At 42.1% G+C, this 14,247-nt stretch overlaps 1 protein-coding gene across 1 annotated transcript in view; it reads left to right on the forward strand.

The window, feature by feature from the left end:
• Positions 1–14,247, forward strand: part of LOC135032126 (bone morphogenetic protein 8B-like) — a 171,824-nt gene that overhangs the window by 141,559 nt on the left and 16,018 nt on the right. The window contains exon 6 of the mRNA XM_063954063.1: positions 2,714–2,824. Coding sequence (XP_063810133.1) covers positions 2,714–2,824 — 111 coding nt within the window. The remainder of the gene's footprint in view (positions 1–2,713; positions 2,825–14,247) is intronic.

Below are 14,247 nucleotides of genomic sequence, written 5' to 3' on the forward strand. Positions count from 1 at the left end.
GTTTTTTATAGAATAAAAAAAAAAAACACCACACAAGTCACACGACGAGTGTTTAACTTTTTCAGGCAATCACAATATAGTATACTACTAACTATACTGGTGGTCAGTGTGGTCAGGTCACTGGTCAGTCACACTGGCAGTGGCACTCCTGCAGCAAAAGTGTGCACTGTTTAATTTTAATAATATGTACTCCTGGCTCCTGCTATAACCTATAACTGGCACTGCTCCCCAGTCTCCCCCACAATTATAAGCTGTGTGAGCACAGTCAGATATATACATAGATGATGCAGCACACTGGGCTGAGCAGTGCACACAGATATGGTATGTGACTGAGTCACTGTGTATCGTTTTTTTCAGGCAGAGAACGGATTATATTAAATAAAACTGCACTGTCTGGTGGTCACTGTGGTCAGTCACTACTAAACTCTGCACTCTCTACAGTACTCCTAAGCTCCAGTAAATCAAGTGTCTCTGTCTCAAATCAATCTCACTCTCTCTCTTCTAATCTAAATGGAGAGGACGCCAGCCACGTCCTCTCCCTATCAATCTCAATGCACGTGTGAAAATGGCGGCGACGCGCGGCTCCTTATATAGAATCCGAGTCTCGCGAGAATCCGACAGCGTCATGATGACGTTCGGGCGCGCTCGGGTTAACCGAGCAAGGCGGGAAGATCCGAGTCGCTCGGACCCGTGAAAAAAAACATGAAGTTCGGGCGGGTTCGGATTCCGAGGAACCGAACCCGCTCATCTCTAGTTTACACTACAGTAACAGACATTAGTTAGTTAAACTATAACAATAGGAATATTCATTATTACTGCTGACATCATTCTAACTTGGATGCGGGCAGGATCCCGGCAGCTGCAATCCAACGGGGAGAATGCTGACAGCGGCATCCCGACTGTCAGATTCCCAACGGATCCTATCGGTAAGTATTGGGGTTAGAGTTACGTAGCATGGGGAGGATTAGGCTGTGGGAGCCCATCTGCCAGAAGGGTCTATGGCCTCATGGGCTGGTCCAACCTAAAAGCCTCACGGCACACAGAGAGCCAGCACCACCGCCCAGTTCTTTGCTCAGTCTCCCGTCATACTGAGATATGGACGCATGTCACAAGGCCACTGGCGTGGGCCATGACTATGTCCCCTCGTCATGTGCTTTTTATAGAGTTCCTGGAGGGAGGGTCGGGTTAGGGTTAGGCTGTGGGAGGGGTGGGTTAGAGTTAGGATTAGGGCTAAAATACTCACCGGGATCCGTTGGGATTTTTAACTTCAGAATGTCGCTGTGGCATTCTGACTGTTGGGGATTCAAACGTCAGAATAATTGGTAATTAGAAGTGATGGATGTGAAGTTGCCTTTTTTTTATTTCATACATATATATATATATATATGTGTGTGTGTTTGTGTGTGTGTGTGTGTTATATTTGTGTACAACAATACAACGGAAACATTTACCTTCAATAACCACAGTTTTGTTAGACAAGTTGTTGCTTAGTGCTGCGCCAATTTTGGAGGTCATTAGAACCAGAACACATGTGCCGCCACAGCAGGTTTATGGGCTAATTTATCAATGAATGATAAATTTCACTGTGAGTGATAAATGACACCAGCCAATCAGCTCCTACCTGCCATGTTACAGACTGTGTATGAAAAATGACAGTTATGAGCTGATTGGCTGGTGTAATTTATCACTCACAGTGAAATTTATCACTCATTGATAAATCAGCCTATTCATTTTTACCTAAATGCCTCTATCTGCCTGTGTGGCACCTACATAGCTCATGTCTACATTGCGGCTTTGGGATCTGACAAGCAGAGGCGTAGCGTGGAGCCACCGCACCCAGAGCAAGTGCCAGTTACGGCAATGGGATTAATACAATTGCATTAATTGTATCCCATGGTAGCATTCATGCTCCACAAAAAAAAAGGAATCAATAACACTAAGGACCTTCCCATTCTGGGCTCAGGCTGTATTCAGGCAGCAAAGCTCTAGTATCTGCTGAGGGGATGTGTTACAGTATGTGATGCGTCCACCTGTCATAGATTGGTCAATAAGGATAGTAATTATGAACTTTATAAATGTGCTATATGAGATGGAGGTAAGCCAGGGAGTAGTTTCTAAATGAGGCACATTCAAAGTCTGCTATATGGTCTAGTATGAATGTCTTGTTACTTCTGTAACTGTGTCCTCACTTTGTGCCTGTCTCTTCTGCTTCTATATAGTTTAAATATATATATATATATATATATATATATATATATATATATATATATATATGTTTTGGGGCTGATTCAGAGCCTTACGAAATTTCTGACTGAAAATAGATGCAGATCCATGCATGTAGGTAGAGTCGGCTGCATCTATGCAGTTGCACAGCCACTATACTACTTGTGCATGCAGCGATCGTCACTAAAGGCATGCATCTGCACCAGCCCCATTCATGCTCCAAAAGATATCTCTGAAGTCAGCCAGTCCTCTCTCTGAATAGCTCATAATTCCATCTCAATGTTACACCCATTTAGCCGTAAGTGGAGATGTGGCTGAAATGTATATGAATCACATACAGATCCACATGGATTTGCATGGCCACCTTGGGAGCATGTGCAGTCTGAAAAACGCAGATGCGGCCACTTAGTGTGCAACTCTAAATCAGGCCCTTAACGAGAAAATTATGCTTTTACCATATTACAGTTTTGACATATTTTTACTTTTGTAGGACTGGGTAATTGCTCCTCAGGGGTACTCCGCATTTTACTGCGAGGGGGAATGCTCATTTCCACTGGACTCTTGTATGAATGCTACCAACCATGCCATCCTACAGTCACTGGTAAGGAATGGTACTCAGTATGTTCATATGTGATCAGAATAAATATTAGTAAAGCTACATGACTAGTTGAGGATCTTACACTTGAGAACCTAGCCTCTACCTACATCTAGGATATTATGTGACACATCCACAGAGGCTAGGAGGTTTAGGATCGAGATCTCTATACCCAACATTTATTGGTTGTATTATTGCTACAAAAAAAATTGTGATCATGAATTTGTCGAGGGATCGAACTTAAAATGTATCTCCTGAAGAACTGTAATATCAATGTTATTAAACTTCACAGTGACCCTTTTTAGGGACATTAAGCTATACAAATTTAACCTAGTAGCAGTGCTTGAAGTGTGGCGGTATACAGCGATATGGCATACTGCCACTTCATTCCTCCACTGAATTTTTTCGTTTCGGGCATAGAATTTCCTTGCTCAACTTGAATTTGACTTGGCAGTTCCGCTTAGTGCTTTAAAAATTGTACCGAGCGTCCGGCCGCAGATCATACCGACAATCCCCCTTCCTGTTTATTGGTGGCTAGAGGGGAAGGGGTGTGCAACAATTTTAAAGCATGCAAGCTGGGTGTGCTGTCTTCCTGTATGGCATTATGTAAATAGGGCTGCAAATGTCGATCCCCAACAGCCCGTACTGACAGCGGGGGCGAGGACATCTCGCAGGAGCTAATGCAGCTGAAGTGGGTGAAGTAATTAGGAGTCGATGCGCACCGGGAATAAACCACCATGGCTGCAGCAATGGCAGGCCATGATGGAGCAGGCAGCAGAGAAGGGGCTCGGGCGTCCAGCTGCAGCAGCGGGAGGATGAGTAGTGCGCAGGTGGGACATGAGCAGACCTCATCAGGATGGGATAACCAGACATAGTCAGCGGCTGTAGGAAGGTGCACAGTGACTGGGGTCAGCTGCTGAGGGGCAGCAGGAAAACAATTTTTTAAAGGGACATTGCCACGCCTCCCCAAATTTGACCATGTTCCCTCAGTGCCATAACCCCACTTCTAAATTCTCACTTGATCACTGCGTAATTGGCTTGGTTGGCCAAGACCAGTGAATAGGAGAGAAGGGAAATCCAAACATGACTATGTAAGCGCTATCCTGGGCAAGAATTAATATAGGCAGTGGTTCCCAAACTGGGTCCTTGCTGGTCTAATACCAAATCAGATTATTTATGGTAAGTGTAAAAGGCAAAACCAGTGCTGGTGTCTCACTGAGGAAGCCGGAAAGCGAAACAGCTGTCTGAGGCTCAGTGCAGTGCAGCCGGAGCCGTACACCCTGACATCCACGCGTACTCTCAGGTACTTTTCATTTCGAGTGACAGCCGGCGGGACCGCATGGTGGGTAACGGGTCCTGCAATACCTTGCGGCATCAGGACCGTTACTACCATTAGGGTCCCAGCACTGTCACCTAACTACTTTCTTCCAGGCACTATAGGCGTAAGGAATGTACCGCTCACCTGGCATCAATGTATACACATATGCAAGGAAGCAGCATACATTCAAAAGGGGATTGGTGCTCTTTATTTTCATCTTATTGATACTATGTTTCTTAAATCTTTTTTCGATGCTCTCTCATTGTCATAAGGAGAACTCAGAGGACCCCCTGCGCTGTTACATCAGGGTGCCCGAGGGTGATCTTTTCAAAAGCAGAAGCATTCTCTCTGTTTCCAACCCTTAGGTGCAGATGGGACACGCTCATTTACTGTATTAATGCATGTCACACAGTAAACAGAAGCCACCCCACTACATCTATGATAGGAGTGCCTTTTCTTCCCCTTTTCTGCAATTTGTACCAGCTCATTCATATGCTCCGTACCTCTTTAAGCCATCTTTTTACATACACGTATTAGAGGATATGTTAGATGTATACCCTGTTAAACTGATTTCTGAATATCAATATGATGGTTACATATGAGGTGCAAGATTGATACATTTATTGCTACAGTGTGTTCTTGAGGCATACTAGATATTTCTGCCCAGACAACAAATTCAATCAGCAATAACCTGCCAATACCTGAGACGCGGATCAGGGTGTTATATATAGTGGACATTTTTTACCAAGAAATTACCAATTCTACTAATAATAGGCTTACCGGTACACTGCACTGAGAAAATCAATAGTATTTGCACTAAGACAATTACAGGATCAGTTTTTACTCATATTATGGAGATTTTTATCCTAGATCTTGAATAATTATTAGATTATTTTGCTACTACCTCTTTAAGGGAACATATGATATGCAATCGATGGGGAGATTGTATGTGCTATGAAGTTTGGACACATACTAATAAAAAAAAACACAATCTGAGAATGCGCTTTTCAAATCCAATGTAGATTTTATTAATTATCTATATGTTATATAAAAAATGCATTTCACTATCACAATTATATATATTGCCGGCCGGCCACATAAAAAACCTTTTTAAAATAAAAATTATGTTTATATATAATTAATTATTTAAAACTTGATTATAATCACCAAATCTTATATACTTATATATATTTTGCACTGGGATCTTTCCAATATATCCTACAATCACTTTTTCCAATAATAAACAACATTGACACTGAGGAAGCCGCCGATGCTCATGAGTAGGCGGGGAAACGCGTCTGTCACGACTCTCAAACAGACTGCAGCATTTGTTATACCAGCTGGTCGGCTAACACAGCTCCCCGGAGCAAAGGGGACGCGTGTACATCTTTTGCCTGAAACCAGTCCACAAACTCCTGCGAAGGCTGAAGAGGAGAAATACCAGCCGGGAGGTCAAGTGCCTGGAGGTTAAGAGTGGTGAGCGGTATAAACAGATTCCCCTCTAAAGAAAGCGGATGGTGTGAGAAAAACACTAACCAGGAGGGACGCCGCACGTACTGTGGATAATAGAGGCATTCTGTACGGTATACAAATCTTATCTTATTTTGCCACACAGTAGTCCTAACCAGTTACAGTTGTAACAAAACTAACTTTGTGAATTGGTTAAATGGAACTGCTCAGCTGTGAGGAAGGCTGTGTTTAACAGATTGCTACTAATCATTTGTTTTGCTACAAATTACCAATCTGACTGTGGATGCATGGCTTTATTCAACAGATTGCTACTAATTACATCTTGTGCAACAAGTTGCTAAATTGATTCATGAATACATGGACTTGAGCAGATTGTTTATTATTGGAAAAAGTGATTGTAGGATATGTGAAAGATCCCAGTGCAAAATATATATAAGTATATAAGATTTGGTGATTATAATCAAGTTTTAAATAATTAATTATATATAAACATAATTTTTATTTTAAAAAGGTTTTTTATGTGGCCGGCCGGCAATATATATAATTGTGATAGTGAAATGCATTTTTTAAATAACATATAGATAATTAATAAAATCTACATTGGATTTGAAAAGCGCATTCTCAGATTGTGTTTTTTTTGGCTTAGTTTTGGGGTAAATGACCTATTACCCCTGAGAGAGCTGCTTTCAAATCTGCCAATTGCGGCGCCAGGAATATTGTGGTACATACTAATCAACACTGTTATTGTTACTTATATTCTACGCCAGTAGCATCCATTACAACAGTCTGAAATTTATGGTAAATCTATCTATAGGGCTACCGCTTCTTGTTTCAGCCGACTATATCATCCTACAATTTGTCTCCTCTTGTTAGGGGACTGTCAATGCTTATTATTGCAGGAACTATTGTCAGGATCAATAACATTGACACTGACCAGGTCACGTGTATCTCCCCACGGTGTGTTCATACCACGCGTAAATTTAGGCGTTGTTTTTTGTTTTTTTGTGAATTCTGGTATTTATGTGTACATGTTCATGTCCTAGTCTTGGTTTGTGGCAACATTTTTTTAATGATAATCAATAAAAGTTATATTTTATGTAATATCTTTCAATGAGTGCCCCCAAAAAAACGAGAGTCTCTTTTTCTTCTTTTTTGGTCTAATACCAAATCAGATTATTTATGGTAAGTGTAAAAGGCAAAACCAGTGCTGGTCTCTGGCAGTCTTAAAATATGTGGACAAACAGAAGTCCAACCTTGTCCACCACCACATAACTGAATGGCAGCTTAGCACAGTTTACTTCATTTAATAATTCTTGCTCAATTTCTCAATAAGAGACTTTTGGCCAATCGGGTGCCATGAAAAATATGCTCATAAGTACTTTAGGGCGCCATGATTCAAGAACGTTTCGGAACCACTGGATATAGGAGTAGGGTATTGCCCTGAGATAGGAAAAGGCAAAGTACAGATGGGGAGGCAATACGGATGGGGAGGCAGGCAAAGGGTCAAAGTGGAGGTAAACTAACAGGTAAAGCTGAACAATATGCAGACAGAAAGTATTGAAAAATAAGTAGTACATCTGCAGTAAGACTTAAGGGGGAAAAGTTGCTGCCCATGGGGGGTCATTCCGAGTTGTTCGCTCGCAAGCTGCTTTTAGCAGCTTTGCACACGCTAAGCCGCCGCCTACTGGGAGTGAATCTTAGCTTATCAAAATTGCGAACGAAAGATTCGCAATATTGCGAAAATACTTCTCTGTGCAGTTTCTGAGTAGCTCGAGACTTACTCTGCCAGTGCGATCAGTTCAGTGCTTGTCGTTCCTGGTTTGACGTCACAAACACACCCAGCATTCGCCCAGACACTTCTCCGTTTTTCCAGCCACTCCCGCGTTTTTCCCAGAAACGGATGCGTTTTTTCACACACTCCCATAAAACGGCCAGTTTCCGCCCAGAAACACCCACTTCCTGTCAATCACATTACGATCACCAGAACGAAGAAAAAACCTTGTAATGCCGTGAGTAAAAAACCTAACTGCATAGCAAATTTACTTGGCGCAGTCGCACTGCGGACATTGCGAATGCGCATTAGCGACTAATCGCTCCGTTGCGACAAAAAAATAACGAGCGAACAACTCGGAATGACCCCCATGGTCCGGTACCAAAATGGGTGAAGATTCCCAGCTTGGTTATTATGGCAGTAAAGCTATAATTTCTTATTGCTGTTTATTGAGATATTAAATAAATTATTGTCAGTGCTAATTTCTGCAATAAAGAAAAACACACTTGCCAGGGCAGCGACTTTAATAAAAGCCTGTCCTGGTGAAGAGATTGGCAGAAAGTATATAGCTATATCGCTGTTACTTTACTGCCTGTTCTGACACTGCACATGTGTGACTATAAAGTTGCACATGATTTATCAATTTGCAAATCGCTAGGCAGAGGCATGGAGGCTGCCGGGGAAGGAATTTCTGATCACTCTCCAAAGATGCTTTCCTCATAGCGATACAACAGTTAATACCCTCTAGAGATGATTTTAGCTATTGGGATCAAGCTGTAGAAGGTTAATCTTTTTGGAGCTTGACATACTGTCCATATTGCAGTCACCAATGAGAATGAGGACCGTAGACTGCACCGTTACTATGTCTAATACCCCTTTCACACAGAGGTTTCTACCCGGTAATGTGTCGTTTTCTGTGTGAAATAGTCAACCCAGGGTTGAAATTCACGGAACTTCGGCCCAGGAATTTACCATTGTAGGAGACCCAGGAATTTTCGAACTGGGTTGACCCTTTCGCACAGATCACCCATGTAGATCCACAAATTATAACGTAGAACTGGTTTACCCAGTAATATGCATCCCTGTGTGAAAGGGAGGTCCGGCTGTGTCTGGCAAAGCGACCCGGCACTGAAATGCCAGGTTAAAGCCGGAATGTCAGACATTTCAGTCTGAAAAGGGTATTACACAGATATTATCATCATTAGGTATTTCTGACCCCTAAACCATGCTGGTGGTACTGCGGTTTCTGCATGCATTTACCTCTAATAAATTATTTGTAGCGATGGAATGGGAATATTGGTAATCTCTTAGCTGTCCAACATTAAACCACCAGGGCCCTCATTCCGAGTTGTTCGCTCGCAAGGCGATTTTAGCAGTATTGAACACGCTAAGCCGCCGCCTACTGGGAGTGAATCTTAGCATCTTAAAATTGCGAACGATGTATTCGCAATATTGCGATTACACATCTCGTAGCAGTTTCAGAGTAGCTTCAGACTTACTCGGCATCTGCGGTCAGTTCAGTGCTTGTCGTTCCTGGTTTGACGTCACAAACACACCCAGCGTTCGCCCAGACACTCCTCCGTTTCTCCAGCCACTCCCGCGTTTTTTCCGGAAACGGTAGCGTTTTTTCCCACACGCCCATAAAACGGCCTGTTTCCGCCCAGTAACACCCATTTCCTGTCAGTCACACTACGATCGCCTGAGCGAAGAAAAAGCCGTGAGTAAAAATCCAAACTTCATAGCAAATTTACTTGGCGCAGTCGCAGTGCGGACATTGCGCATGCGCACTAAGCGGAAAAACGCTGCGATGCGAAGAAATTTTCCGAGCGAACGACTCGGAATGACCTCCCATGTGCCTAATTCTGAGTTGATCGCAGCAGCAATTTTGTTAGCAATTGGGCAAAACCATTTGCACTGCAGGGGGTGCAGATATAACATGTGCAGAGAGAGTTAAATTTGGGTGGGGTGTATTCAAACTGAAATCTAAATTGCAGTGTAAAAATAAAGCAGCCAGTATTTACCCTGCACAGAAACAAAATAACCCACCCAAATCTAACTCTCTCTGCAAATGTTATATCTGCCCCCCCCCCCCCCTCCAGTGCACATGGTTTTGCCCATTTGCTAACAAACTTTCTGCTGCGATCAACTCAGAATTACCCCCCATATTCAGAGATTTTTTCATTAACTATGAAAGATCTATGAATGTACTAATTTAATTAGCCTGATAAAGCCTGAAGGCATATAACTGATCTGGCACTGCTCTGTACTGTGTTATTTCCTCGTTGATTAGCTAATTATAAATGAATGGTTTGCACAATAGGCTGCTTATTTTCCATTGTATGCATATAATATTTTCATTCTTCTCTAGTAACCTTTATCATTTCAAAAGCTGCTCATGGTCTATATAGGGATGCGTTACAGTATAACTAAGAGATTGTTTCCCACTTGCTTCCGGCTGTATACAGTAAATTGCAAAGAACATATCAGACAGAGGTGTAGTAGGGTATGCCGGCGGCCGGGCTCCTAGCGACCAGCATACCGGCGCCAGAATCCCGACCGGCGGCATACCGACAGCATGGCGAGCGCAAATTAGCCCCTTGCGGGCTCACTGCGCTCGTCACGCTGCGCTCGCCACGCTGCAGGCACACTATCTATTCTCCCTCCAGGGGGATTGGGGACCCCCAAGAGGGAGAAAAAGTGTCGGTATGCCGGCTGTCGGAATCCCGCTGTCGGTATGCTGTGCGCCGGGATCCCGACAGCCGGCAAACTGAAGACCACCCATCAGACAGGGGATTTGGAGTTAGAATTCCAGCAGTGAGTTATTTTTTTCTATTAAATTCATCACATAACGTAGTTTCTTGAAAAAAATGTACATGAGTATGGAATAAACAATACTTTGCAAATGGAACGAAAAAATGTTTAATAGAATAAGAAAACACTTAGTGATAAGTAACTCTGGGGCAGATTTATTAAGCCTGGAGAAGTGATAAAGTGGTAGGTGATAATGCCCAGCCAGTCAGCTCCTGTCATTTTTCAAAACCAGGCTGTAACATAGAAGTTAGGAGCTGATTGGCTGGTGCGTTATCACCTTCCACTTTATCACTTCACCAAGCTTAATAAATCTGCCCCACAATAAGAAAAATAATTAGCTTAGATTATTATTGTGCCTTGAGGTGAAGACAAAATATCAACTCTGAAAAGAGACACTGACTGTGGAGAATGGACCTTTTATATCATAGAGAAGTGATACAAACTGTATGCCACTAATACTCTACAGTGATGTTCTAGGCTCCCAGGTAGAGCTGGCCCTAACCAATTTGATGCCCTAGGCAAGATTTTGGCTGGTGCCGCCTACAACCACCGCTAGTTCAGTGAGGTATTTCCCACTAGGCAATTGCCTAGAGGCTGCACTTGCTGGTAGGCTGGTAAGTGGCACACAAGGCTGATAAGGCCAGGTCATTATTTTTTATTTGTCATTACGATGTATTCTCTAATATTTTATTTTGTTGGTGGGAGTGGGACATTGGGTTGCAAATTGTGGTCCGGAATCTAGTAGTTGGTGTAGGTTGAAATTGCTTTGGTGGCCCCCAGGCACCAGCACAGATCACAACAGCAGCCAGCAACACCCATCACACCTCACCCACTGCAGTCCTCATCCAGCACCTGTCACCCAGCACAGCACCTCTCATACAGAACCCCTATGACAGCACAGCATCCCTCAACCAGCAACACCGATCACAACTGCAACCAGCAACACCCAGTAGCAGATTTACCACAAGGCAACCAAAGTGGCTTCTTAGGGCCCTGTGGCTCCCAGTGGGCCCGCCGACAAGGCTGTATAAAGGGCATTTCCAGCATCCGCGAGCCAAAATTGTGCGAGAGCTGGGCTGACTGAATTCTCCCGGCAGGCTGCCAGTGATTAGACAGCTGTTGGGTGCCGGCTCCAGCGCACATCTATGTCTCCAGTCCTGCAGTATTGTGCGTGTGACCCGCCATGACACACGTGTGTATGACATTAGATGAGTAGAGAGAGGAACCGGGATGTGCACAAAGAAAAACATGAGGTCTTCCAGTGTACTTTATTACAGTATCTTTTTAGTTTTATACAACACCCACCTACTTCAAATTACAATCAGGCGGGGTGATAGACATTGTTATTTTAAGTACAGTGTATAATGCAGTAACTGAGTGTTGTTGTAATAATGGAAATTACAGTTGAGGGGACATGGTGCAATCAGTGAAGGGGAAAGTAATATACTGTAATAGAATATAAGGAGGAAAAACAACAAATAATGAAAGGGGCCCCATGAGATCTAAATACACCTCTGGCAGGAGTAGGCAACTATTGGCCTGCCCCTAGCTCTTTTTCAGTGGGGCATATCAGTGATCACTCTGCCAGCACAGTCCCATCCTCTCAGTTCAGGGACCTGTCAGCGCTTATACTTTGTGATGATTGATGGGGGTGAAGGCAACTGGGGGACATCAAATCGGGCTGCGGCACTCCCTATGGGACCCAGCAATTTTGAAAACTTGAGTCGCTACCTGCCTATATGGCCTAATGACATGCTATAGCACGTAGGCGCGAACCCTGATACACAAATATATATCTATATATACATACATACATACGTGTGTGCATGTGTATGTGTTTAAATTTTATGACAACTACGTGTGAACTACTATGGACTTTATGATGGACTTTATGTTGGAATCCATGAAAACCTACTAAGATGGGACATATTCCTATACATGGAAAAAGAACTACACCACTATGTGCATCATTTATGTATATATATATTTTTTATATATATATATATATATATATATATCTTTTTTATATATATATCTTTTTGTATTTATATCTCCTTATTTTAATTAGGACTACTCCTGATATGCTCTATATATTTTTATGTGCCCTCATATATTTATTAGGTTGCCCACTTCATCCCTCCGTTACTGCCCCCCTTTAACGAGCAGCAGTTAGTAACTGCTGGCAAGCACCGCTATACAGGGCGCATCGTCATTAAGATGACGATGCGTTCCACAGTGCGTTCCACCGGCCGGCGGAAGTATCTTCCGCAAAACCGGAAGTGACGCGCGGCGGACCACGCCAGGAACTCGCTGTGCGTTCCAGCGTGCGTTCCACCGCGCTACACGGCGCTATACGAAGCTTTTAAGCTTCGTTTAACATTTATTTTTCTGCCTGATCACTTGGTTGTGCCCTATATATACACTACGTATAGCTACTATGCCTTTAATTAGAAATAGAATGTTTCTCACCAGCAAAAACCGATATCACCCAACAGGAAGTGATGTCACCAATTACCCTGGCCATGTGCTGGGCTCACACTATCTCCTTAGGTATAAATGGAGCATCTTTGCTCACTGACCTTATCCCCATGATGAAGTCTAATTAAGGACGAAACGCGTTGGGACTGATGCACCTGAACTTCCCTTATGGGCAGATAAGCTGTTTTAATATTTATTTTTTGTACGTTTGAATTTTTACTATCTATCTTGGATGTTTATGGAAAACCTGATGTATCCCATTTCTGATATAGACAGATAAGCTTGTCATTCATTTTTATCTTGTACGCTCGCATTACTTCTACTTTTTATGTTTTATGTGTTTTATTAAATATTGTGAAAAACTTTTAAAAAATCCCTGGCTGTGGATTTTAAATTGTGGGATTTGCTTTTACCCAGAAAGTTTTTTATAACACATAATTGGTTCATTTGATCTGTAGTTTGAAAATTGCGTAAAAACAGTACGCGCTATGTTATCTTGTTCTTCTTGTTTCATGTACCCATACTGGTCCTATGACTGAAGCAAAAGTCTGTTTATGCCAGATAAGTAGCGTCCTGTTCTCAATCACACCAGTTCCTTTTTATATAATCTTATTAGACACTAGTAGGCGCCCTTTTCTTCACTTCCCCAAAAATCTCCATTTATGTGTTTTCCAAGCACATATTTATTGTTTAAGGTTGCAGCCACTCTCACTTTAGAGGAAGTGTCACATATCGTATAATTTTGTATGTATCACTGGTAGTGCACTGTGACATCTGAGCGCCCCCGTGTCTATTTGTTCGATATATATATATATTTAAACAAAAAATGAGGTAGTAAAAAGCGACCGCTGGTGTTGCAGAGCTAGGCAGTTGTAAAAAATATATATACAAGTTTATTACAATGTATAGCCCTAAGACAAATCTGAGTATAAAATTACATACACAAAGGTAATAAAAACACATAAAAAGCTAGAAAGCATAAAAAGAGTGCATAGGACATAAAATATACAGGAGTAAAAAAAAAATCAAAAATATTCAAAAAAGAGAGGAGTAAAGTATCTTAACTTAGTGATTGAGGTTAGATCAAGGGTGCTGCCTTTTACTACCTCATTTTTTGTTTACATATCTCTATTTTAGGCACTTATACCAGTACCTAATTTTACCTGAGGTAACAAGCTGACGCCCTGATAAATTATAGGGAGTATCCACTAGGCAGATTTTCTAGCTATTCTATTACATGGTTCCGGTATTAGTGTTGATATTTGGGATACTGCATCTGTGGAGCTGATAGCTTCCTTGGTACACACACACACACACACACACACACATATATATATAAACCAAAGAAGTATATCTCTGTGGAGCGCACTTATTGAAGTATTGTTCGATATAATAATACTTAGTTAAGCATGTGATTTAGTATTTGGTTACTGATGAAGAGAGGATGACTTAACAGACATGCCCCTTTGCTTTAAAACACTTGTTTCTTTTTATTGCTAAAAACAATTTTAAATTCTCTTTTCCATTAAAAGAAGTTGATGAACATTTTTAAAATGTATTATTGTTCATTACAGACACAAA

Source organism: Pseudophryne corroboree, chromosome 2, assembly GCF_028390025.1.
Source record: "Pseudophryne corroboree isolate aPseCor3 chromosome 2, aPseCor3.hap2, whole genome shotgun sequence".
NCBI classification, from domain to species: domain Eukaryota; kingdom Metazoa; phylum Chordata; class Amphibia; order Anura; family Myobatrachidae; genus Pseudophryne; species Pseudophryne corroboree.